The sequence below is a fragment of the Carex rostrata genome, chromosome 1 (assembly GCF_964058835.1).
Source record: "Carex rostrata chromosome 1, lpCarRost1.2, whole genome shotgun sequence".
NCBI classification, from domain to species: Eukaryota; Viridiplantae; Streptophyta; class Magnoliopsida; order Poales; family Cyperaceae; genus Carex; species Carex rostrata.
In genome coordinates, this window is record NC_135918.1 from 9,141,461 (window position 1) to 9,168,825 (window position 27,365).

General features: G+C 35.5%; 5 protein-coding genes and 1 long non-coding RNA gene across 6 annotated transcripts; 3 read left to right on the forward strand and 3 right to left on the reverse strand.

The window, feature by feature from the left end:
* The first annotated feature begins 297 nt into the window (after positions 1–297).
* On the forward strand, positions 298–14,328 carry LOC144556756 (uncharacterized). The gene is made up of 2 exons (XR_013512492.1): positions 298–409; positions 14,104–14,328. It is a non-coding gene; the product is annotated as an uncharacterized LOC144556756 (long non-coding RNA).
* LOC144556591 (peroxidase 1-like) lies at positions 3,556–6,884 on the forward strand. The gene is made up of 3 exons (XM_078304975.1): positions 3,556–3,813; positions 5,822–6,034; positions 6,211–6,884. The coding sequence occupies exons 1-3, from the start codon at positions 3,601–3,603 to the stop codon at positions 6,841–6,843; spliced, it is 1,059 nt and encodes a 352-aa protein (XP_078161101.1). The 5' UTR covers positions 3,556–3,600; the 3' UTR covers positions 6,844–6,884.
* On the forward strand, positions 11,882–13,682 carry LOC144556746 (peroxidase 1-like). Its single transcript, XM_078305166.1, has 3 exons — positions 11,882–12,200; positions 12,492–12,684; positions 12,856–13,682. The coding sequence occupies exons 1-3, from the start codon at positions 11,979–11,981 to the stop codon at positions 13,479–13,481; spliced, it is 1,041 nt and encodes a 346-aa protein (XP_078161292.1). The 5' UTR covers positions 11,882–11,978; the 3' UTR covers positions 13,482–13,682.
* LOC144556704 (leghemoglobin reductase-like) lies at positions 14,165–17,285 on the reverse strand. Its single transcript, XM_078305104.1, has 2 exons — positions 16,978–17,285; positions 14,165–15,627 (listed from the first exon to the last, which is right to left on the reverse strand). The coding sequence occupies exons 1-2, from the start codon at positions 17,212–17,214 to the stop codon at positions 14,377–14,379; spliced, it is 1,488 nt and encodes a 495-aa protein (XP_078161230.1). The 5' UTR covers positions 17,215–17,285; the 3' UTR covers positions 14,165–14,376.
* A 1,449-nt stretch (positions 17,286–18,734) lies between these two features.
* LOC144556601 (Galactosyltransferase family protein) lies at positions 18,735–22,222 on the reverse strand. The gene is made up of 7 exons (XM_078304984.1): positions 21,377–22,222; positions 21,039–21,277; positions 20,498–20,779; positions 20,233–20,361; positions 19,873–20,049; positions 19,502–19,609; positions 18,735–19,093 (listed from the first exon to the last, which is right to left on the reverse strand). The coding sequence occupies exons 1-7, from the start codon at positions 22,092–22,094 to the stop codon at positions 18,887–18,889; spliced, it is 1,860 nt and encodes a 619-aa protein (XP_078161110.1). The 5' UTR covers positions 22,095–22,222; the 3' UTR covers positions 18,735–18,886.
* A 1,683-nt stretch (positions 22,223–23,905) lies between these two features.
* On the reverse strand, positions 23,906–27,046 carry LOC144556610 (uncharacterized). Its single transcript, XM_078304994.1, has 6 exons — positions 26,847–27,046; positions 25,875–26,256; positions 25,213–25,409; positions 24,652–24,799; positions 24,298–24,457; positions 23,906–24,200 (listed from the first exon to the last, which is right to left on the reverse strand). Exons 1-6 carry the CDS (start codon positions 26,909–26,911, stop codon positions 24,175–24,177), a joined length of 978 nt encoding a protein of 325 aa, XP_078161120.1. The 5' UTR covers positions 26,912–27,046; the 3' UTR covers positions 23,906–24,174.
* Between the last annotated feature and the right edge of the window lie 319 nt (positions 27,047–27,365).

Here is a 27,365-nt window from a genome sequence, read left to right on the forward strand (position 1 = left end):
CTGAGAAAATAACAGAGGATATTGATCCCATAAACACCACACCATGCCTGGCCTGCCATATGAATATGATAGGCCCCACACTCTGACATGTAAAACAGATATTGCAAATAATGAGCAAGTCTGGCATTAAGAACGATAGACCATGGCACAAAACCAAGGAAAAAGTAGCTATGTTTGGACGGACAATTTCAAAGAAAAAAAGCGGGAACTGGAATTAATTAGCAGAGAACTCAGACTTGGTTCATATCAAGCTCTGGTCGAAAAATGAGTAGATGCCAGAAAATAAAATTTTGTCAAATAATTGTAGGGAATACTTTAGATGCCATATACGCAGAATGTTCTTTTCTTTGATAAATTTTTACATACAAAAATTTAACAGGAATCTACGTACAGCGCCAAAACAAAATAAGTTTTTTCTAGAAACAAATTTCTTCTAGTGCTGCACCCCGAGTATTACTACTCAACAGCTAAGCACAAGTAAATTAATCCTCAAATTCACCACTCCAAAACCTTCAAATTTGAAAAATACCATAATTTGAAATTGTAATAATACCACTCTAAACTTCATTAATTTCTAATTTTACCACTTCAAATAATTAATGACTAAAATACCCTCCCTTCTTGTCCTCTTCTTCTCTTGCCTTTCGCCATTTTTTTCAACATCACATTGCATTCAAAAATAGATAGTGGATAAAAAAAACAATTTAATATTTAAAGTAATTAACAACCCATTAGAAAATAAGCAGGATTCCTTGCCCTTTGATCCAAGTTGATAATTTATTTTTATGCATTAAGTTGACTCTTTAGAATCAGAGAAGAGATTGGTTGGCAGATATGGATGTCAAGTTCATTTTAAGAAGAAAGAAAAATAACGTGAAATAAATGCAAACTAATTAAGAAGTTTTTAAGAGCATACTGGCGGCTGGGTACTCTCAAAGCAAATTATATCTATTACCCAAAAGTAGAAATTTTCACCCAAAAATCAAATTGAACAATTGAAGCTTAAATTAACCTAATTTTATCAAAATTTCAAATTTAAGATATCAAATTAGCTCCAGGCAAATGAAGAAGAAAATTCGAACGAACTCAGAACGGCTGTTCGAGCACTACATGATCCAAAATCGAACTAATTTAAGTTCCCAAATTACAAAACATGAACTCCTAAATGTGAAACCAAAACAAAGACTGTTCACATCTGCTAGTTGAGGTACATCGGATCCATCCGATTGCACCAACTCCTAAATGTGAAACCAAAACAGAGGTTGTTCACACCTGCTAGTTGAGGTACATCGGATTCGTACGATTGCACCGGGCAAGAGGACCTTATTCCTGAAGGGTAGAATGGCTAATCTACTGCGTAGCTCCTCTGGCTCAACCATGGTAGGAGAAGAAGAGGAGGCAGGAGAAGAAGAAGAAGGGAGAATATTTTAGTTATTAATTATTTGAAGTGATCAAATTAGAAATTAATGAAGTTTAGAGTGACATTGTTACATTCAAAATTGAAGATTTTGGAGTGACAAATAACTAATTTTCCCTTTTTTTTTTAAGGTTAGATGGCATTATGCCTAAAAAAAAACGTTTTACTATTGATCCCTACGGTTATAATCTAACGATTTTGATGTAATCTAATGGTTGAGTCTCATTTACCAAATTTTGGGGGAATTTCACGAATACCCCTCAAAAACTTGAAAATTACGTATTCCCTCATCTAAACTTCCAAAGCTCACAAATTTACCCATTTATTGCTATTTATATTAAAGCTCATTTTAAATTTATAAAATACCCATTTTATCCTTTATTAAAAGCATCAAAAAAATAGTTTGTTTAAGAAAAATATTGGTTTTATAAGATACCCATTATACCCTTTACCTTTTATAAAATATCCATTTTGTCCTTGAAAATTGGACACTCACTATCCCATTAACCTTTATAAAATATCCATTTTCCCTCGAAAACTGATCAAAATAGGACTGACATTTTTCTTAAACAAACTACAAACCTTTTATGCTTCTAGTAAAAATATAAAATGAGTATTTTATAAAATTTAAGATGAGTTTTAATATAAAAGATATTAAAATGAGTAACTTTGTGAGTTCTGGAAGTTTAGAGGTGAAAATACATTATTTTGAAGTTTTGAGAGGGAAGTATGTAATTTTAAAGTTTTTAGGGGTACACGTGAAATTCTCCCTAATTTTTCTATTCCGCTCATGATCATAATATGGCTACTCTTTAAAATTTAAAAGTGATAATTAAAAAAATAAATTGGAAGCCCTGTAAAGATCAACACAATTCTTGTTTTACACAAGAAGGCAAGGAGGTAATTAAACGAGTCCGTGTCCCCCAGGTACCGGAGGTACAATTTATAAAGTTACCTAAGATAACACTTGTAATTTTCGAGTTTTCATGTAATTAATTTAACCTTCCTTGACTTGTACCCATTTCTTCCATTTCTTTTCTCCAACTACATCAAACAATGCATGTGGTGATTAAAAGAAATATTGTATAATTTAATTGACGAAAATTTTGTGAGGCTATAGGGCTTTGCAAAGTGCGAAAGAATTTGTACTATGAATCAATATCTCTATTTACAAAGTTCAAATATTCTATGTCTTCATTTTTTGTGGCTCCATCATACCTCCATTTTTTAAAACTTTAATAACTCAAAATTTAAAATTTAAAAGTCAAAATAAAACTGTTAGATGTGATCTATATTATTTTCCCTATGTGCTCATAAAAAATTATCACATTTCAATTTTGATTTTATGTGAATCAATAAGTTCAAAAATCAACGTCTAGAAATCACCCTCATTAGTGCATTTTTTACAAGCTCTTGATGACAATCAAAATAAAATTGAAATGTAATAGTTTTTTGCACGTGCATAAATAAAATGATGTAGATCATATCCAACGGTTTTATTTTGACTTTTAAGTTTTAAATTTTGAATTATTAAAGTTTTTAAAAATGGAGGCATGGTGGAGGCACAAAAAATGGAGGCATTTGAACCCTCCTCTATAAAAATATACTTAGAGATCGACTTTTATATTTAAAAAAAAATCTACTATTTTTTTAGGTAAGTAGAAAATCACTTGATCTTAAAGATTTTGAACTATTTAAATGTAGTGATTTTTATCTATCTAAAAAAATAGTAAAAAAAACTGTAAAAATGTAAAATTTGGTCTCCAAGTATATTTTTGTATGAAGATCATACTGAACAGTCCAAATCGACAATTTGAACTTTGAAAATAAAGATAATGATCCATAGCACAAATCAATTTGCGCTTTGCAATACACCGGCCATAGCCTCACTCGATGAAACTTTTTGGATTGGATTATAATTTTTAATTACAAACAAATAGTATTTATTTTAGTGTTTGATTATATGTGTTTTGTATGAATATATAATTTTTTTGCTAGTAGACATTAGTAGCAAACTTCAACAAGTCTTTAAACATAAATGATAAATTGATCATCCCTTTCCGTACCTCCCAAGTCCCAACAGCCATCTTTCATGCCACCCCTTCTTTATCTTCTTCTATATATGTATACACACACCAAACCCTGGGTTCCCTGCCTAAACCAAGCAACTAATTAATTACAAAATGATCCTCCCAAAGCAGCTAATTTTGGCTTTAGCTCTTGTGTTTACTGTTTTGGTGCCATCAACTGTGTGTGATCTTCAGGTTGGTTTCTACAACAGCAGCTGCCCAACAGCCGAGTCGCTGGTACAGCAGACCGTGGCGGCCGCCTTTGCAAACAACACCGGCATAGCTGCTGGTCTTATTCGCTTGCATTTTCATGATTGCTTCGTTAGGGTATGCTCATCTATCTTAATTTGATAATCTTGTCATATATACTGTATACATATATATCTCTTTTCATGGAAAGCAAATCTGCTGCGATCCTGTAGGATCGCAGGGTCCTTCCATTCCAATTTCAACTCTTCATTTATTAGAATGGGGAATCTTAAAAAAAAAAAAGAGTTTTTTGCACGAATCTCAAAATATATAGACGGACGAGATTAGAATCACAGGGACCTGCGATCCTGCATGCTTTTTTTTTTATTTCCTTAAAAGTTTTCTACACTAGAAATATGTGTGTGTGTGTGTATTTCAAATATATATCTTGGTGGTACTTGTGACTTATGAATGCATCTACTTCTAATTAATACTTCGTCATGTAATTCATTTCCAGTAATTAATCAGCAGCTGATAAATTTGACCATGATTCCATGAACCACTTTTAAGTTTTTTAGCTGTTCAGTTCTTGAAGAAGCTTATTTCACATTTATGGAACTCCGTATTTTTCAAAAAGAAGTAAAAAGAAGAAGACGAATGAAAAGGACAGACAGGCAACCAAAAAAAAAAAATGAAAGGAGAATACCGAAAGGCCTTATAATTAATTAAGCTTAATATATAAATATTGCAGTGTCATGTCTCCACTATGATGTTGGGATATTTGTTTGCCTTATCCTTATTGGAAAACTATCAACAATTAATTAATCAAGAAAGAAAGAAAAGTAGGAGAAAAGGTACAAGTTCTTAGAAACGAACAATTAATGCTAGCCATTATTTTGCACACATGCACGTAACCCTGTCTACGTACCTTGCTTCTAATAATTTGTTTTCCACCTTATGCTGAGTATGGAAACATGCATGGACCCAGCTCTAAAAGAGCAACTTAATTTTATCATTTGGCGTCAATTTAATTAATATATTGAGATTTCCAAGTGTAGGGGTTTAGCTATTTTCTTCTTTTTCGTTGGACTAAAGGGAAATGGTAGCAGTTAGCCACTGACCACTGTTCTGTTTAGATAACAATATGGATCCAATAATTTGTAATTATAAAATAAGGAGATAACGTGCATGCTGTCCCAAAAGCCTGTAAAAGGTAATTACAGTGCATGTGATACTGGGCTTCTCTATGATAGTGCTATTTAGTAAAATAAGATCAAATAAAAATAACTTAGGGTCATGTTTATGTTTGATTGTGTAGTAAGAGGTGAACTCCATACTTCATATTTAAGAAGTAGTAAAATAGAATTAGTAAGGAGTAAGATATGAGTTAATTCAGAATAAGGTGGATTAATTTGTTCCACGTTTACTCCATTTGTGGGGTCCATTATCATAGACATGGGTTCATTTCTTAACTACTTACTTTTTCATATGAATTATTTTAATCCATTATCATAAACATGACCAAACGAGGTATAAGAATAGCTAGAAAAGCCAAATCAAGAATAACTATTATTTGTTTTATTAGAATAGTCAAATCTCAAGACTCTTAGGAATAACCTATTCTAATAAGACAAAAGTTTGGGTTCACTATTCTAACTATTCTAACTCAAATTACAATTCAAATTCAAATTAAATAATTAAAATTGATGACATGTTCTCAATTATCAATTATTTAGATAGAACTAACATTTATCAAATTCAAATAAATTTGAAATTTAGTTGTTTGATGGAAGTTGAATTTTATTTAAAACGATTTAAATTTAAAACACATGCTATTTAAGAAATGAAAATCACTTCTTCAATTTTAATTTTCTAATTTAAATAATAGATTCAAGTATAGATGTACATAAAAATTGATTGTATATATGCAAGAACTATATATATTTAAAAACATATTTCTCTTTCAATTTCTGAAGATACTGGATCAAATGTAAACTTTTGTTTACCTACAATGCTCAGTTGTGCTGACACCAGTTTAATTTCTAGTTTTTCTTTAACATAAAACTTATTAAAACTAAATAATTTTCATCTTAGCTGAAAGGGAAAGAAAAACCTCACTCATCCCTTTTGAATGAACCCCATGTAGGGATGTGACGGCTCGGTCTTGATCAATACGACAGCAAATAACACAGCCGAGAGGGATTCACCCGCAAACAACCCTAGTTTGCATGGTTTTGACATCATCGATACCGCCAAGTCAGCAATCGAGGCTGTATGTCCACAGACAGTCTCTTGTGCTGACATTCTGGCATTTGCAGCTCGTGACAGTATTAATCTAACAGGAAGCATAACATACCAGGTAAAAATTTCATATTAGCAATTACTAATTAATTCCAAATTTGAATACTGGCATCAATATTAGTTTACTGGTATCAGTAAGACAGTAACATCAAATTTACGATGAAATTCATGTCAAATTGACAGTAAGGTGCAGAATCAAAATTGGGTTCCCTTTAAGCTTTATTACTGTTTCAGGTACCCTCAGGCAGACGCGACGGTACCGTTTCCAATGCGACTGAAGCCACTGCCAATCTCCCTAAACCGACCTTCAACGCCACCGAGCTCATCAACAATTTTGCAGCGAAAAACCTGACGGCTGAAGAAATGGTCATTCTTTCTGGGGCCCACACGGTGGGGGTGTCACACTGTAATTCCTTTAAAAACCGGATCTATGACAGCAACAACAACAGCCAGGTCGACTCGACTCTGAGCCCAGCTTACGCTACACTACTACAAAGCCTATGTCCATCAAATACCGATCAATTCACGCCGATTACAACCGCACTTGATTTGACAACCCCGACCACACTAGATAACAACTACTACATTGGGCTTCAGTTGACACTTGGTTTGTTAACCTCTGATCAAGCATTACTGACAAATTCAACACTGAATGCATCAGTGAACAGCTTCGCGAGCAATCAGACTCTGTGGCAGGAGAAATTTATCAATGCTATGATAAAAATGGGGCAGATTGAGGTAAAGACAGGAAGCCAAGGAGAAGTCAGGCTCAATTGCAGTGTGGTGAATAGTGGTAGCAGTACTGCTGGATTTGGATCATATTTGGGTTCAACCCAAGATGGCAGCGTTACTGTTGCCTCCTTTTAAGTTGAGATGAACTTAAGAGTTGCTTGTTGGTGATTGATGAACTTAATTATAGTTGTTTTCTTTTCTTTTAGGCTTATTAGTTAGTGTTTGGCCATGCATCCTTGCTTTAATTTTTATTATTTTCTTTTCCGGTTTAAGGTATGTTCTTTTTTGTGTTTGTATGTTTATATTAAATTTGATCGCCTGTTACTTTCTCGATGCTGCTTCTTGTGATAGTTGATCACCAAAGGGTTGTAAATGGCACAAGTTTGAGCGAGTTATCTCCAACTCATGCTCAGCTTATTTAGTTAATGAGCGAGTCAACTTGAGCTGGGATGGCAATAACGAGCTATAAAGCCAACTCGAGTTCAACTCATTACCAATCAAGTTGGCTCACAACTCATTTGACCAATTAATTTTCTTGGTTATTTAAACACAAACCATTCAAATAGCTTAGTAAGAGTTTATATAAACACAAACAATTCAAACAGAATCAACAAGACAACTAACAAAACAAATAATCCAAACAACAATTTAGGAATCATTTAAAAAGACATGAGATTTATTGTGACAAACTTTTTGTGTAACTCAGAGCTGTTAATGAGCGAGTTAATGAGTCAGACAATTTAAATTGGAACTGACTCGAGTTATAAATGAGCGAGTTAAAATGAGCAAATAGCGAACGAGTTATGAGCAATTTATTTAATTCGGTGCCTATTCGAAATATACGAAACAGTATTAATTGTTGCTTTAATATTCGTACAGTAGATTTGAACGGTCCTGATAGTTTTCTTCACATATATCTCATGGAGGTAAACTGCAGTGGTAATAGATTGAGAGGCCATAATAATAAAGAAGAATTTAATGTACATTTAAAGGGCAACTAGTTAATTTATTTACGTGTAGGACCTCATGTTTTGTGATGACTGCTTAATTGTTGGTAAAGTCAATTAAAACTATTCTAATTTTTTTTTAAATTGTTGATAGAAGTTACCAATCAATAAATGCGCATGCACGTAGGCCCCAATTATTTTGCGGATTTGTATCCTCTCAAGTATTGTAGAGGATTACTCTCACTTTATGGCTTTGAGATTTGTGCCAAGTTAAAAAGAACGGTCCAGATCTGATAATTGTAAAAGATTCTCTTGTAAAATAAAATATTTTTGGATTTCTTCCCAAAAATGATGGTAGATTTTTAATTTCCATTTTTTTTTGTGTTACATATAATTTTTTTGCAAAACATATCCTTAAAGACTATTGGTGTTTTTTCCCAAAGAGGCAACCGAAATTTTTATAAATACCCAAAAATAAAACAAAATTACGAAATCTACTCTATTTTTGAAAGAATCTCAAAAAATACCCAATCCGCTTACTAGGTAACCGGATTTTCAATTTCTTTCCGGTGATCCAATTCCCGGAATTGATGCCTAGGTCCTGTTACTTAGTAACCGGAAATATGGTTTTGGTCCGGTTATCCAATAACCGGTTTTGGTACATACATACATATATTATATATACATATACATATATTATATTATATATACATATATTATAAAAAAAAATACCCAAACGACGTTTATAAACAAAATACCGATCGTTGAATGTCTACCGTTGAACGAAAACTTAAACTAAATTTTTGAGACACTAAACGACATTTTTTTTAATTCTAATGCTTCGGATGTGACAATGTCCGGGTTCCCTCTAGGCAAGATCGAATCCGTCTCGTCCTCCCCTTTCTGAAAAGTGCTCATACGCGCAAATCCGACTTTCCTAGCCAAAGTTATGGATGTTTAAAGTTTTTTCGAAAACTGAAATTTGAAAATTCATAACTAACTTTAGAAAAATCCAAATAAATTGAAATTTGTGTCAATTCTGTGTATTTTTTAATGCTCTACATGCTGATGTAATCACTTTTGCAGTTTGGTCCCTGTATCAGTCTAGACTTACTGATTTACCAGCAGAGATCAAATTTGATATACATATACATATATTGAGATGGGCTATGGTGCATTGCAATGCATAGGCCATGGTGTGCATTGGACCATAAATCACCGATTCAAAGTCTAAATGACCGATCCAAACCGTTCATCTTGTTCTCCATATTAATATGTGCTTGGAGACCAAATTTTACATTTTTTGGAATTTTTTTACTATTTATTAAGCCACTTTGAAAATCGCTGATCCAACGGTGACTGTTTGGAACAGTAAAATCAGAAGCCACCGTTGGATCAGCGATTTTCAAAGTGGCTTAATAAATAGTAAAAAAATTCCAAAAAATGTAAAATTTGGTCTCCAAGCACATATTAATATGGAGAATAAGATGAACGGTTTGGATCAGTCATTTGGACTTTGAATCGGTAATTTATGGTCCAATGCACACCATGGCCTATGCATTGCAATGCACCATAGCCCATCTCTACATATATTATATATACATATATACAGAGATGGGCTATGGTGCATTGCAATGCATGGAGGGGTTTGTGCATTGGACCATAAATCTAAAATTTAAAATCCAAATGGCCGATCCAAACCGTTCATCTTGTTCTCCATATTAATATGTGCTTGGAGACCAAATTTTACATTTTTCTGAATTTTTTTACTATTTATTAAGTATTTTTCAAAATTGTTGATCCAACGGTGGCTGCTGATTTTACTGTTTTGTTAAGCCACCGTTGGATCAACAATTTTGTAAAATACTTAATAAATAGTAAAAAAAATCAGAAAAATGTAAAATTTGGTCTCCAAGCACATATTAACATGGAGAACAAGATGAACGGTTTGGATCGGTCATTTGGATTTTGAATTTTAGATTTATGGTCCAATACACAAACCCCTCCATGCATTGCAATGCACCATAGCCCATCTCCATATATACATATATACATATATACATATATACATAGAGATGGGCTATGGTGCATTGCAATGCATGAACCCTTTTATGCATTGCACTCTAAATCATGGATTTAAAGTCCAAACGACCAATCCGAACCGTTCATCTTGTTCTTCATATTAATATGTGCTTGAGGACCAAATTTTACATTTTTTGGAATTTTTTTACTATTTATTAAGCAATTTTGAAAGTCGCTGATCTGATGGTCCAGAAAAATTTACTGTTTTTTTACTGTTCACAGCAAAACAGCAATTTTAAAAAATGCTTAATAAATAGTAAAAAAATTCCAAAAAATGTAAAATTTGGTCTCCAAGCACATTTCTATATGGATTAAACATCTAACGGTTCGGATCGGTCGTTTGGACTTTCAATCCGTGATTATAGTGCAATGCATAAGGGGGTTCATACATTGCAATTCACCATAGCCCATCTCTATATACATATATTATATTATATACATATACATATACATATATTATATTATATACATATACATATATTAAATTATATACATATACATATATTATATTATATACATATACATATATTATATATACATATACATATATTATGCATATATTATAAAAAAAAATGAGTTTATAAAATAAATAAAAAATAAAAAAACGGTTACCAAATAACCGGACCAAAAACGGTTACCAAATAACCGGACCAAAAACGGTTACCAAATAACCGGACCAAAACCGGTTATTGGATAACCGGACCAAAACCATATTTCCGGTTACCAAGTAACCGGACCTAGGCATCAATTCTGGGAATTGGGTCACCGGAAAGAAATTGAAAATCCGGTTACCCAATAAGTGGATTGGGTATTTTTCGAGATTCTTTCAAAAATGGGGTAGATTTCGTAATTTTGTTTTATTTTTGGGTACTTATAAAAATTTCGGGGCAAAGACCATGACCCATGTGCTCCTATTAAGATATGGCAAAGGCTTATATGGACATAAGGACCTATTTGTAAAATGAACATATTTTTATTTTCAAAGTTCAAACAGTCGATCCGAACCATTCATCTTGTTCTCCATATTAATATGTGCTTCGAGACCAAATTTTACATTTTTCTGAATTTTTTTACTATTTATTAATATGGGTACAAAATTCAATGGTCTGAATTTGATATTTTTTGTACCCATCTTAATAAATAGTAAAAAAATTCAGAAAAATGTAAAATTTGGTCTCCAAGCACATATTAATATGGAGAACAAGATGAATGGTTCGGATCGACTGTTTGAACTTTGAAAATAAAAAGATGTTCATTTTACAAATAGGTCCTTATATCCATAGAAGCATCACTCTTAAGATATTTGTCCTTAATGCTATCATTAATGTTACCACCTTGGCAACCAATTTAATAGCGTTGTCATTCAATTTAATAGTTTTAATTTTATTTGATTTTAATATGATTTGATCAAGTGTTTAACCGAAATTAATAATAATAATAATAAAGAGGTAAAAGTTGATAAAATTAGTAGCGAAGGCACTTTAGTTCAATTTCAATCAAATCAAACAATATATGTATTTTATGATTTAGTTTAGTAGTTGTTAAGAAATGAAAAGGATTAAGGGTTAATTTGCATATTAAATAACAAAACAATTTACGCTTTATAAAAGCAGAAAAAGTATTTAGAACGTACTGATACCAATTGTCGTCATTTTCTTTATTCTTTCCTGCCTTGTATATATTTCCTTCTTCTTTTTCTTTTTCTTTTTTCTTTCTCTTTTCCTTTTCGCTTTTCTTTTGTTTTTCTTCGGTGGGCCCGGAGGCTGTTTATAAAATAAAATTAGACTGCACTACAATTGCCGTTTTACCCCTACAACTTTCAAAATTCGAAAAATATAAATAAAGCTTCTTAGTCATATTTAGCTTTGTACAACTAGGCAATCAAATAAGACAACATAACAAATGCTTGTTGACAGATTAACAACTCAATTGATTAATAGCTCAAAATCAAATGCAAAACAATTAATTATGGTAAGTAGGTAAGAAAACTTGTAAACAATCATAAATTCAGGTGAAGGTACACATTAATATAGATCCATGAGATAACTAACCATAATTATATTAGTGATATTTCACATGGTTTCTGACTTTATAAAAAATTAAAGACAATATTTATTCCTCTTGTCATCTTCCACCTTTACATCTTTATATAAACCCCAAAACACTCCTCACATTACTATAACTAAAAGAAGCAAGACTAACAAAATTTCTAACATTACTATAACTTAAAATTTGTTGAAAATGAACAGCAATATGAAACTGTTCTTATGCTTATTACTAGTTACACTGTTCATTGATGTTCCAGCGCAAATTGAAGCTGCCGATCTGAAAGTCGGTTTCTACAGCAAAGCATGCCCATCAGCAGAGTCGCTGGTAAAGCAAGCTGTCGCCACCGCATTCGCAAACAATTCTGGTGTGGCTGCAGGACTTATTCGCCTGCATTTTCATGATTGCTTTGTCAGAGTATGTTTATGTTATTATACATCATATTATGTATACTTTGTGTTCTTATATATATGCACCTTCTGTATTATTTCCCCTGGATGTTTGTTTGTCAGTACTTTCCTTTCCTTAGAAGAAAAGATTGAATTAAAACTGCTAAGGAGCCTTGTGCCTATCATCTCAACTTAAGAATCCATTTCCTAAATAATATGTTTGTAACATTGAACCAGTTACCAGTGGTTTATTACTTTGAAAATTTCTATATTAAATAACACGAAAATTTGGGTCAACTGGTTATATTCCACTATTTAGGGTTGCGAGGGTTCTGTCCTGCTGGATTCTCCAAACAATACAGCCGAGAAGGACGCTCCACCAAACAACCCCAGCCTCCACGGATTTGAGGTGATAGATGTCGCCAAGTCTGCCATTGAGGCTATATGCCCACAGACTGTTTCTTGTGCTGACATCCTTGCTTTTGCTGCTCGAGACAGCATTACACTAACAGGTCAGTTCTACGGAAATATTAGTTAGTTCTTTTAGGTTATCTCTTATGCTTTGCACAAACTAGGTTGAACGAAAAGATAACAGGAAAAAAAATATGTCAGCTTATTTGTCGACCTCTGGTCATTCTATAACAAAGTATCATTATTTGGTTTCCCTCTCTCTTCAACAACAGGCAACATAACCTATGATGTGCCAGCTGGCAGACGAGATGGCACGGTTTCCAATGCCATCGAGGCACTCAACAACTTGCCAAGACCCACCTTTAATGCACAACAGCTAATTACTAACTTCAAGGGAAAGAACCTCACGGAAGAAGAACTGGTCACTCTGTCTGGGGCCCACACACTTGGTGTGTCCCACTGCACAGGGTTCGTGGATCGGATTTACAACAGCAGCACAATCAGCAAGCCCTATGCCAGCCTCCTCCAAAACTTGTGCCCACAAAATGCGACCCAGTTCGATCCTACAGTCACTGCTCTCGACTTGATCAGCCCCACGGTGCTCGACAACAAGTACTATGTGTTGCTGAAGGAATCGCTTGGTTTGTTGACATCAGACGATGCACTATTGACTGATGCGAACTTGAGCAAAATTGTGACTGATTACGCCAATCATCAAAAAACATGGGAGGGTAGGTTTGCAAAGGCAATGGTGAAGATGGGTAAAATCGAGGTTTTGACAGGAAATCAGGGGCAGATTAGGGTTAATTGTCGAGTGGTGAACAAAGGGACTAGCACTGAACTGGGACTTGAGTCTGGTTCAGGTTCAGACCAGTTCAGCAGGGTGGCTTCTAGTTGAGCTACACAAGGAAGGTTTTCTTTTAAGAATTTTGTATGGTAGCTCTGCTGCCCTTTTGTCTTTTGTTTTTCTTTTAATAAGCATGATATATCCTATATGAACTGCTTCGCTGTCTTTGTTTGGTTTGGAATAACCAAATAGAAGTGTTTATACTAAACTTTAAGATGGAAAGGTAACTTAATGTAGATATTTCCTGTGCAACCAACTTACCGACTCGGATAGCATGTAATCCCTACTGAGCAAATAACAGAGTATATCGATATGAATACTATAGACACCACACTGACATGTAAAACACATATTGCAAACAATCAGCAACTCTGGCACTAAGATAGAACATAGAACCAAATCAAATGCAGCCATGTTTGAACGGAGAATTTTAATGTAACTTGGAGCTGCCAATAAATCACCAGACAATAAAGCGCGAACTGGCATTAGCAGAGAACTCAGACTTGGTTCATATCAAGCTCTGGTCGAGAATGAGATGCCAGAAAATAAAATTTTGTCAAATAATTGTAGGAAATACTTTAGATGCCATATGCGCAGAAGGTTATTTTCTTTGATAAATTTTTACATAAAAAAAATTAACAGGAATCTACATACAGCGCCAAAACAGAATAAGTTTTTTTCTAGAAACAAATTTCTTCTAGTGCTGCATCCCGATTATTACTACTCAACAGCTAAGCACAAGTAAAATTAATCCTCAAATTCACCATTCCATGCTAAACAAAACAACACAGGATTTGCCAAAGCAATCCAAGAAAAAAAAGGTTTCTGCCTTTTTCCATGTCCATACATTATTTCAAAAATCTTTAACACGAGGTAAAAGGTAAGAAAGAGAACAAAATGAAATTTTGGCCTTTAATTAACAGAGCCAAACCACCAACCCCAGATATTACATGTGGATAGGCTTATCATAGGTGGCCATAGCAGCTTCCTTCACAGCCTCGCTCATAGTCGGATGTGCATGGCATGTGCGTGCAATATCCTCACTGGATGCACCATACTGCATTGCCAAGACTGCTTCATGAATCAACTCACCGGCATTAGGTGCCATGATGTGTACTCCTAAAATTTTATCGGATTCCTTGTCTGCCAAGATCTTAACCAAGCCCTCAGCATCATCAATAGCCTTTGCACGACTGTTTGCCATTAATGGGAACTTGCCGACACGGTAAGGGACTCCCAAAACCTTGACCTGTTCCTCAGTCTTACCAACATAAGCAACCTCAGGATGAGTGTACACCACACCGGGTACCAAGTCATAGTCAACATGGCCTTCCTTACCAGCTATGAACTCAACACAAGCCACACCATCCTCTTCAGCCTTGTGAGCAAGCATTGGGCCAGGAATCACATCCCCAATTGCATACACACCATCGACATTTGTTTTGAACTTGTGGTCAACTAAAATCCTACCGCCCTTGTCGGTCTCTACACCAATTGTTTCTAACCCTAGATTAGCCGTGTAGGGGGTGCGTCCAGCCGACACTAGCACTACATCAGCCTCTAAAGTCTGTTGCTCCCCACCAGCTGATGGTTCTAGGGTAAGCTTTACACCATCTCCCGAAGTATCTACACCTACAACTTTTGTTTTGAGCATGAATTTCATTTTTTGCTTCTCAAGCATGCGCTGGAATTGTTTCCTTACCTCCCCATCCATGGTTGGCACGATATCAGGTGCAAATTCAACAACAGTGACCTCTGACCCGAGCCGGCCCCATACAGATCCCATTTCCAGACCAATATAACCCGCCCCAATAACTACAAGACGCTTTGGGATTTCTGTCAGAGATAGTGCACCAGTTGAAGAAACAATCTTTTTCTCGTCAATTGTAACACCGGGTAATGATTTGACATCCGACCCAGTAGCAATAATGACATGTTTGCCCTTGACAGTGGTGTTGGAGCCATCTAGGGTTTCAACAGAGATCTCGGAGGGAGAAGTGAATTTACCGGAACCTTTTATGTAAGTGACCTTGTTTTTCTTAAAGAGGCCCTCTATGCCGCGTGTTAGGCCAGAAACGGCTTTTTCTTTTTGAGACATCATGGCAGCAAGGTCAATTTCCAAGGAAGCAAATTTAACACCGTGGCTTGGAAAAGCATGCTTTGCCTCATGGTACATGTGGGACGAGTGAAGCAAAGCCTAAATGAAAATTAAAAAACACAGGATTATGTCTTTAGAATGATATCAAAATTGTTTATTATTGATAATCAAATATAACAAATTAGTTAATAAACCAAGAAATAAATAAAAAATAGTTGCCATATTGATGTTCTCACTTTAGATTTTTCTCTTTTAAGGAAATGGTTATCATATTCTAATGTTTGCCAATTACAAAAATTCACTGCTCACACTCCTGTTTCCCTAACCGAAAATCACACTTCCCTTCCCTTTCGCTCATTCACATCCTCTGGAACAGAGCCTAAGAGTTACTAGGAGGTTTTTTTATTTGGAGGCATATTATCATGGATTTTGATTAGATGAGAACATATAATGATAAAATAATTTACTGATTAGTCCATCTTTACCCAAGTAGACATCGACAATGGACGAATTCTCCAACTTCTACTATGAACATTTCCCAACTTTTCTACTTTCTACTTTCCAAAGGGATCATCTCCTAATTTTCTTGTGGAAATATAAGGCACAAACTGCAAAACGCATTACTTAATATGTGGGGAATACAGCCTCCTCATTCTCTTTGTTTGTATAGATGATGCTTGTCAAGTTACTTATTTATAGAGATTGTGATTTTTTTTAGGATGGATAGGTTAAAACTTCTAATATATAAGGGCATTTTTTTTCCAATAGGGATGGACATAACTTGATTGGCTGGAGTACAGCTGCTCTAACTCCAATGGTGGCAAATTTATATTGGTAGAGACCTAACCAGCTGCACCAGCAAACTTTAGTTGAGCATTTTGCACTCTGCAGTCTGTTTTGCTTATTTTCTTATCATGGAAGGAAGCAAATGACAACTTGCTACTTCGTTATGCATAACTTGCGGTAAACATGTACTAAACAGTGACTTATTTAATTAGGTCTCATATGTCTCATATAATCAAAATCCATGATAATATACATCCAGATAAAAGAACCTCCTAGTAACTTTTAGGCTCTCCTTCAGAGGAGATGAATGAGTGAAAGGGGAAGGGAAGAGAATGGAGAGAACGGGTAACCTTGCTCCTGAGTATTTCACTGAGGTAAGGAATGGCAATGGAGGGGCCAAATGCTCTCTCTAAAGTCTCAATTTCTCTGATAATTGACTCCCCCCCCCCCCCCCTCCCGGCACTTTGGGAGGTAAAGAAGGTGAATGGAGGTTTTATTTGTATGATTAAAAGAAAGATTACAAAAATAATATAACACAAACCCTAAACAGTCTCAAGGAAAAAAAAGAAAAAAGAATCGAACAAAATTCTAACATCACTTTTGCCTATCGTTTGACTTGCAGCAAAAGCAAAGAAGAGGAGAAATGTTTGAGCAAACTAATACCTTAGAAGGGATGCATCCGACATTGAGACAAGTACCACCTAGGGTACCACGCTTCTCGATGCAAGTGGTCTTGAGACCAAGCTGAGCCGCCTTGATCGCTGCCACGTAGCCACCTGGACCACCTCCGACGACCACCACGTCATTCTCGTCAGCCGCCGCGGCGTATCCCCGGCGGAATAACAAGGCGCTCTGTCCCGCCGCCACTGCTCTTCGCCTAGCAAAACTTGCGATCGACATTTTTCTGTCTTTTTATTTCACCTTTTGTCAGATCTTTGTTCAAAGACACAGAGACACGAGAAAATGGAAGAAGAAAATTTCATAAATACCAGGCTTTGGATAAACAAAAATTACAACAAATGCCACTAGAGGCGGCTTCACCGTCCAATTCGGTCTGGCTTCATCTCGGCCGCTCGATATTGGCAAAGTTGGATCGGGGAATCTGAAGGAATTCGTATCACCCCAGGTACCTGAGGTGAAAGCCATAAATTTGAACCGTTCTTTTTATGTGGCACGAATCTCAAAGCATACTCCAGTCCAACCGGCTTGGATTGAGTGGCCTTTGGCCCAACTGGAATTAATCTGGACCGTCCATTTTTTAAAATTTGTACCTCAGGTACCTGGGGGGAGTCGGATCAATTTGAAGTGAGCATTTTCTAACATTGCGGTCCCATCTGTCAGTGAAATGATGTGTTCATTGATTTTATGTTTGAAATGATTTTTCATTATTTATGTGAAAGAAATTAAAAAAAGAAAGGACGCAGGTGAAACCTTATTTGGAGGTCAAATAAATAAACAATATTTATACGCTGGGACGCGTCTATGATGCATTGTGGGATTCAAGTTCAAAGGAAGTTCGCCTTTGCACGAATTACAAATAAAAAATTCTTATTTAGAACATTTCTCTAGTTTAAAAATTCAAATTTGATCGAGAAACCTACAGTTTTTTTTTTCTCGCGTTTGTGATTTTCTCCTCTTGTTCTATTTCTCTCTCTTTTCCCTTTTAGCATAAATGACTGTGTTCTACGATGATAGTATCAGTCACAGCAACAAACGAATGGTTCGGATTCGGTTCGACAGAGTTAAAAATTCATAATTCGGATATAATTCGAAAATAATTTGGTACAACAAGGAAAAAAAATCTAAATAAAATAGAAACATAATAAGTTCGCATTTTTTTTCGTGTTTTTATCGCGAAGAATTCGTAACTCACGTTTTATTTACGAAAAAAACATATTATACGTTTTTTGCATTTTATTCGGAGTTCAATTCGTTAACCTAAAAAGAACGAATAATACACAAATAAAACGCAAATTTCTCGTGTACATTGTGAGTTGTGACTATGGTATCAGTCAGCAAAGGTTGGTACACACCATTTCCAAACTAATCTGGCTTGTGTTTATTTTTTTTAAATATAAAATCCAGATTTTTGCAGGGAAATTACAACTTTTAACTATAGCCCCTCTAACAAATCATGTTTTGCTAACGGGTTAACAGGTTTATATGAAATTTAAAACTGTTGGATAAGGTTTGCTATCTTTTGTAGAAAGAGTTGAAGAAGCATGGACCATAGAATTCTAGATCAAACCATGTCCCCTCAAAATGTACCAGTACTCCATCTCCTTTTTTTGTTCTCAAGTGAGATTGTAATAAGTGCCTACTGGCCTTTTCTCAATCTCACAATTTAATATTTTGTGAACTGAATAAGAGAGAACGTCGTTTTTGAAGGATAACGCTCCAATTTCTAATCACAATAACAAGCTAACAAAAATTTCATAACATTGTTACATTTTTACAAACAAATAAATATTATGTGGAAGAGGGAAAGGAACTAACCAATGAACAGATTTTACACCTAAAGTTACACCACAGGGTACAAGAAGCTCAGAAAATAATACAAAAAACCTGAAAACTATTCACAGCAAAAGGCTCTATGATCCTTTTGCAATTTGGTCCAGAGACACAGAAGTAATCGCGGGCTCTGATAGTGAGCCAGAATATAATCTGATTCACACCCTTCATTATAGAATCTGTCATCAGTAACATAATTTATCTCTTGACCAGTATTCTTGTATTCTTGTATCCATATCCCCATTGCCACGTCTTCTAGTTTAAATAGCTGAAACACCAGTGTCATTTTTATCATTATATTACACTGGTAAATGCCGGTATGATAACTAGTATGAAACCAGATAGCAAAAGGTTTGTTTAGCACATAGGCCCTTTAACTTCAACGAAGCAACTATAAAAAAAAATAATAATAAAAGCTAAATAAATTGAGATCAACCAGATCAAGTGGTACAATGTTTGGTTGCAAAACAAGAATAGCTATTGTTTGTCTTATTAGAATAGCCAAACCTCAAAACCCTTAGGAATAGTCTATTCTAATAATACAAAAAGTTTGGATTCACTATTCTAGCTATTCTAATCCAACCAAACACCGAATAGGCTATTCCGAATGGCCTAATCCCAAGAATAACATATTTTCAATCCAACCAAACATACCAGAATAGAATAAGGAGCTTACCTGGAGATATCTCTCTTCATGGCCCTGTACAACAAATTCAGCAATATCTCTTGAAATAATATATCCAGGGCCATGGGCCCATGGTGGATACATTTCATTAGACCATTCCTGCATAGGTTTGAATTACGTAAACACTTTTTTTTCAGTTAAATGAAGAATGCAGTTTCCATTAAGATATGGTACTGATATTTTGGTACTGTTATCTTTTGCTCCTTGCATTTTATATGGATTGCATTTGAACAGGATATGGGCCTTGCAAAACTCCTCACAACCATGGGCCTTCGAGCAAGAATTTAAAAATTAATATGGTTGCTAGCACAGGCAAAGGCCCTTTTGCAAATTTCCAAAAATAGACATGACAAAGCACAAACCTCATGGCTAACAAACCATTTGCTATCTTTGTCTCTATGAGGAGAAGATTGGAAGGAAATGAGACCATATAATAACGCTTTCGAGTCACTTTTTCTCAAGATAGAGATTATTTCATCAATCCTTGGAAATGCATCGTCATCTGTTTTCATTATGTACTTTGCTCCTGTGATTTTTGTCTGGAAAAAAAGTTTCAATGGCATTTCAGGCTTTTAAGTGAGGCATTAAGCAAATTGGAATGTAAAAATAAAACAAATTAATAATTGGGCACTGAAGAATAGCTAAGCAATCAGAAACAACGATAAAAAAGATAACAAGCATAAATAATATGAAAATCAACAAATGAATAATAAATTCAATACCCCAAAAATGCAAATAGCAACAGCTTTAAGTGTGATCAAACTGTAATAGTCGACAAAAGGCATTATTTGAATATCTCCGTATAATTCAGCTTCCCTCCATAGCTCCAAGTTCACGTTATCATTTTTATGCTGCAATGAAATGTTGAAATGAAAAATTATTGCCAACAATTAAGACAATTTCACACGAAAAGAAATACTACTGAATTTACACTGAAAAGGATATAAGTGAAATCATATTTGTTAGTGTAAGTATTTTTGCACTTACAAGACCAGTGAAAAACCGAACCACAACATCACCCGATCGAACTGCCTCATATTGCATCCATGACCTCCTGATCGCCATCCGACGCTTGAAATTATTTGCTGTAGAGAAAACCCCAACTAACAGAAATATTTCCTTCTTGGAATCAAACGGGGGAGCTCTTAGGAGCTCCAAATCGGCAATGAAATCTGAGTCTTCAGACACTGGGAGGCCATTAACAAAGACTGATAGAAGATCTAAATCACCCAGCACTCGAACTTCAGTCACTGACCATGGCTCAAGTCTCTGGCGAAAAGAGAGATCAGAGATCCATTGGTTTTGACTTTTGACAAATTACATTAAAACTTTGCAACCAAGGTGCCTGGTTTGGTGCAAATAGAAACCAAACTTACAGTGTTCCTGGTTATTTTGGTTTATTTATTTTTAGTGAAAAATACACAACAAGTTAATAGAAGACCATTGGTACCGTGGCCCTGGTATGTAACATCAAAATAGTTTGAATATGACCTCGTATGTTACTATGGTATGAAACCCCTAATCCTACCTCCCTGTACCGATACGAAGTCTCATGCCTTCCATTAACAGTCATGTGGAACCCCTCAGCTCCATTCCATAGAGTGGCAGTGAAAGGATGGCCTTCGACAAATGGAAAGCCAGCTGTCAAGTGGGACCGTTTTACCTGCCTCTTTGATTGCTCATTGCTAATCGCTTCAGATCCATTAACAATTTCTTGAGTTGTTAAGCTCTCTGTTTGTTGTTGGTTGCATCTCACGAGCCCGTCAACTGCACTGATAAAAAGGATGAACTACTTGAATAAAAGGTTATAGAAGTTTAAGCAAGTCAACAAAAGAAGTATAAAAAATATACCAAAAACAAGTCTACCTTTATTACCATCATTGGTACTGATAGACCTGGTACCGGGACACATATCCAACTCACCCCAACCATTTTCAGGCAACCAAAAGTTCTGATAAATCACTGGCTGTTTTGGATCCAAACTCACATTCCAAGAAAGTACAATAGGCCTCTCGGTTGCAACCGCTTTGTTGGTACCCAAATCAGATCCAATCAACTCAATCCCAAATTGGGAGCTACCATTTTTTCCAATTGGCACCCCGACTAAGGTAACGGCTGAATCCTCAACCAATCCACAAGGTACATCGATCCTGGAAGAATTTCCTTGGACTGTTGAGGGGCAACTATTTTTGTCAGACAGGGAACTGTCAAAACTGGAATTTTTCTGCAAAGAAAGAGAAGCGAGAAGGGATTTAAATGCAATGGAGGCCTCGCGGGCGCCGTCAGAAACGGCTGGGAGTGTGTCAGGTCGGGAAAGGAGGTCCCGCATGTGGGCCCAGACAACGAGCGACGGGTGAAGGGTTTGGTTGTCGGAGAAAAGGAAGGAGAGGGAAGGGGAGCTAAGGGGCACGCGAGTAGCATGTGATGGTGATGGCCGACGACGAAGCACGTGAGGAGCACGCGAGGGAGAAGGGGAGGTGGAGGTGGAAATGGAGACGGAGACAGAGGTGGGGTTGAAATAGGATAGAGAAAAGAGAAGTGTTAGAGAGAGAATTGACAGCGCCAAAATAACACATTTCTTCATTTTTGCGTGCTCGGCTTTAGGTTAACAATGGCGGAGAAAGAGAAGTTTACATCTCGTTAGTTGGTTTTTGGTTTTGGTTAGGTGAAGCCGTGAAAGAGTAGAAGAAGAGAAAGGAGCGAACTCTTCAGTGGAGTTGAGAGTTTTCAGTGTGTTCGTACTGTAAAAGATTCCCTTTACTTTACGGTTTGAGATTAACTCCCAGCCGCTTTAAGATTCGGTCTAGTGCAGGGGCAGTATTATTGGGCATTGAGATTCGTTCCAAGTTAAAACGAACGGTCCAGATCTAATAATTCTAAAAGATTCCCTATTACGGTACCGTGAGGATCTGAAGAGAAAAGAAAGGCTCAAAGGTATTATGATATCTGGCCCGTTTGCTTCTTTATTAAATGGGCCAAATCTTGAGATGTGTGTTATTGGGCTATAAATCCAGTTGTCTTGTTACTTGGGTATTCTATTGTTGGGCCGTATCATAAAAAATTCACCTAGTTGGACTACGTTCGAAACTAAATGCACTAAATCTTCTTTCCGAACATGTTAACACAACTCTATTATCAAATTTAATAACAAAAATATGAAGGCTCAATGATAACATGGAACGACCTTATTTTTATTCTCTCTTCTTCCATCTCCTTTTTAAATCCAGAAAGACAAAAAAAAAAAAAAAAAAAACTAATCCTTCATTTTCTCATATTTCTCCTCCCATTTAACCCTGGAAATAAATTAACTATAAACGCTTAGATTTTAATCGTACCAATTTAACTAAAACACTACAGGTTCTAGAAGAATATACAACTTGTGTACATTCCTAAACTACCCTCCTGCTGTCCTGCACTGAGCAGGTAAATTGACTAGTAAATTGTGAGAAAACATAACGAAGTTAAAACTAATCAGCACTGGCGCATTTTTTTTTTTTTTTTTTTTTGTATTTTTGATGAGAAAAGAAATCGCCCTTTATTCTTTTCTAAACATCATGGATAGCACGTTGGTCTCACATCTTTCTCCCACGGTTTTATTACCGGTTTTATGCTAAGAAAGAGATCCACTTGTAACATTTGTAAGTTACAATATTTTATAAATATTCGGTTTTATAATTTTTAAAGTTTAAATAGTCAATCTAAACAGTTCAATATGATCTCTATATTAAAATGTACTATTTATTAAGTATTTTAAAAAAGTGTTGTTTTTTAACAATTATCATAAAAAATATAAAATTTGATCTCCAAACATATTTTAATATAGATATCATATTCAACGGTTTAAATAGATTGTTTTAATTTTAAAAATCACAAAATCAAATTATTATAAAATACTGTAACTTACAAATATTATAAATGGATTCCTCTTCAAATAACAAATAACTAACGAACTACTTTACTTAGATATAACCCTTTGCTTTAAGCAATCTGCATCTCAAAACTCTTTTTAATATACACGAATTAAAGCGTGCTACTCACACCTATATTTCAAATATATTTATATTTCTTTCAAAATTGTTCATAAAAATATCAATACACGTTATTAAGATTAAAACTTCAAAAGCTATACTTTTACTTATTCAACAAAATCTTAACTTAAATTATTTTATGACCACTCAAAAATATAATAAATACTTGATATACTAAATATAAATTATATAAATTATATAAATTTATTTATTTTACGATAAATACAAATATTTTTCAATGAAGATATAGGATGCAAAACGTGAGATACAATATAATTTCTCAATTAAAAGGGGAGTTGATAATTAATAACTGAATTTAATTGAACTCAAACAACAAAGCATACATGATCTTAGCTTTCTAATATCTAAAATAACAGAAATATTTAAATATTGTGATATTTTACACAGGTTGATAAACATTTTTTAGCTTTCTAATATCTAAAATAACTACAAACAACAAAGCATACATGATCTTAGTCGAAATTCTATGAATTTCAATTCCTAACCACCATCACAGCCCTCCTTCCAAAAGAACAAAAGAAATAATGAAGGAATAGAACTACTTGACAATCATAACTTGTTGTACCGTGTTGCTGTCTGTATCTGTGAGTAGCTTAACGAACCAATAGAAATAGGTCATTCCCGTTTTACTGATAACCGCTCTGAAAGAATTGTCAAAGTAAACAATTAAGTACAATCTCACAGCAGTAATTATAATAAGCAAAAATACAGAACACATTGAAGGTAAAAAGAACGTACTAATTAGTTCATAAGTGACAATCATAGAAGTGCCCCAAAGAGACATGTTCAGAAAGCGGGGTCCAAAGCCTCTGTAGAAACCTCTCCACCCGTCTTCTTCTAGAAGCTTCCTTGTTGTCTTCCTCATCGAAGGCCTTCCACTCCCATAATCATCCATTACCTTTCTCATTGTACTCAAACATATTAATGAAATTTCAAAAAACAGATGTTGATATTTTACCCCCAGTAATATCCATCTTATGACACAAACTCCAAAGACTTTTCTTTGTTGATGGTTCATGAAAGGGTAACATGTACTGAGGGTGGTTCAGCAAAATAGCCCAAGAAAATTAATAAGTTGAAAAACGAGCATACCTGAAGTCGGGTTTTGATCGTGTCGATAGGCGTGGTGATAACTGAAGAGCATGCACCTGCTAGCGTGCCTGCTGCAGCTTGAACTCCTACCAGTTCCAACTGAGATGGTTTTTTCTCAGAATCATTTCCATTTCCATATCCTAAGCTCCTAATTGGGAAATAAGATCATAAATAAGCACATCAACAAGCCAATTTAGCTCCAAATTAAGTGTAAGTAAATGCTTAAATAACCTGAAATGAAAATGAGTGTATACCAGTTAATTAAGTCTCAATTGTGCAATTGAGAATCAACCAAATCCCAATTTTGATAATCATACCATCAGTTGTCCCAGTAAATTCAGGCTTTCAGTTAAGCCTCACTTACTCGAATACTACCCTCAATTTAACACAATATTGATTTGTTGGCCTTCAGCAAGTGTAATAAGCAACTCGGCTTTACTTTTAAGCCAATGAAGCTATAATAGTGTTCTATTTGTGTAGGTTTGAATTCTTTAACCAAAATTTGCCTCAACAAATTCTATTGATTATTTGTGTAATTAAATTTATAATTTGTGACCTAACCTCCAAATGGCATGTTGTGCAGCACCATATGCACCCCACCAAAGGGCAGAAGCAGGAGAGTTCGTCAGAAGAGTAACACCAAAACCTCTATAAAGGCCCCGTATCCCTTCATTTTGCAGCACCCTCTGTACCACATTAAATGGTCCCTGGTACATAGGCATTCCTGGCAAACCTTGTATCATTAACCTTTGACAAATCTACAAAAACAAGAATCAGCTTTGATATCAGAGAGATTAAAAAGATCCTATCAGATAGGACAGTCAGATGTACTTCAGATGATCAAACCAGGTTGCCATAAAACAATACCCGTGCTCTAAAACTTTGAAAAGTTCTGGTCTGGACTTCAGTCCTGGGTCGGTACTGACAACAAAAGAAGGTATATGTGCTGGCATAGATTATGTCTGCTTCCATATTCATAACCTCAACCAACACACTAAAATTATTATTGCAGGAGTTTAGTTAGAATATTTTCCTCTTTGCTTATGGTGTTGTAAGGTTGAACCTTGTTTGTAACGAGTTTCTACAATGAAGAATAGTAGCAACAAAAGAGAAGAGAAAAAGAAAATAGAGAATATTCAGAAAAATGATATTTTGTATGAATCCGATTAATATATTTTAAAAACAAAGCTAAAAATAAAAGGAGATGAGAAATTGAACCTCACCACATCCAAAGGTACAAAATATGCACATGACACTACATTGGAAGCCAAACCCGCAAAACTATTGGAAACTGTAATCCGTGTTGCCTCTGACATATCCATTTTTTCAGTATATCTCAAAGCTGCATCCTTTGCCATTTCAAGAGAGGTGAGAGCAAGGACCCGACCCGGCAAGGCCCCTACAGCGCCTGTACCAAATCCTCGGAAAATACCTGGTACACCGTCAGCTTTTAAGATTCGTTTGAAGACTTGAAACCCGCTAAGGTGAGAGAGCCCACTACCATCAACTTGCATTCGTGTTTTAACCACAGCCGTTGGATGAAGCAAACCTTGTTGTACAGTGAATAGGATGGCACCAATTACATGAAATCTTGTCTTGTCTAATCTTTAATCAATTCAAACACAAAACAATTGTCAATAATTTCAGAAAAATATTGGCTTGTATGATACACTAATATGCTTCTTCTTCTTTTATGATTGGCAACATATATATTGATACCAAAGACTAATATGTTATATATCAGCAATTCGCATAGAAGTCGTCAAACATGCCCACAAGCTTGTCAAAGCAATTTGGGGGACAATCGGTACAGGACACCAAGGCGAGAATCGCCGAAATTAAAAAGTCACAGTATACAAATGAAATGACTCAATGTAATTGGTGTCATCCTATTCACCGTACAACAATTTTTCTCCTTTAATGAAAATTTTCTCAAAGTACAGCTAACCTAACCGTATTTTGTTTTTTTCGTTTCTACTTCTATTTTCTGCAAAAGGGTTCAAAACCTTCGCTTTGATCGCAACTTCCCCAGTTAGCATTTTCAAACTTTCTCAAAGGAACGAAAATAAAAGGACCACACTATACTAAAACCGGAGAGAGAGAGAGAGAGAGAGGTCGACCCCTCCCATCTCTTCGCAGCCTCTGCGAAGCTTAAAAAAAAACAGAGAGAGAGAGAGAGAGAGAGAGGGAGAGACCTATCCCAGTTAATGTTGACATCAGAGAGAGATAGGTCGGGCGCCTCCGTCTTCACCGCAGCCATCTGCTCCCGCCGCGGCCGAGCAGGACGAGGGTTTCGTTCGTGGATTGTAGAGAAGAGAGGAGCGTTCGAGATGGCAAAAGACAACCTGTTAACTGGTCCGTGCCTCTCTCTCTCTTTCAAGCAACTTTGTTGGAACGAAAAGTTCCCTGTGGCCTTGTGGGAAACGGTCGAGAGTCAAGAAGAAGAAAGGGAAATCATGTCACCTGAGTTAACACAAATTATGTGTTTACATAAGAACCGTTCGATCTGCTTTAGCACGAATTTGGATAGGACCGGATTCTAATCGGACGGAGATTATTTAAAAGAAAATATTCTGTTACAGGAGAGGATAGGTACTCGGAGAAAGGGACGCCAGATTCTGGGGACCATGGAATGCCATGCTTGCTTGGTATAAATTACCTCTGACAGGTGTTATATACGAACGAATATTCCCCAGCAAGGCAGCAAACTTGAA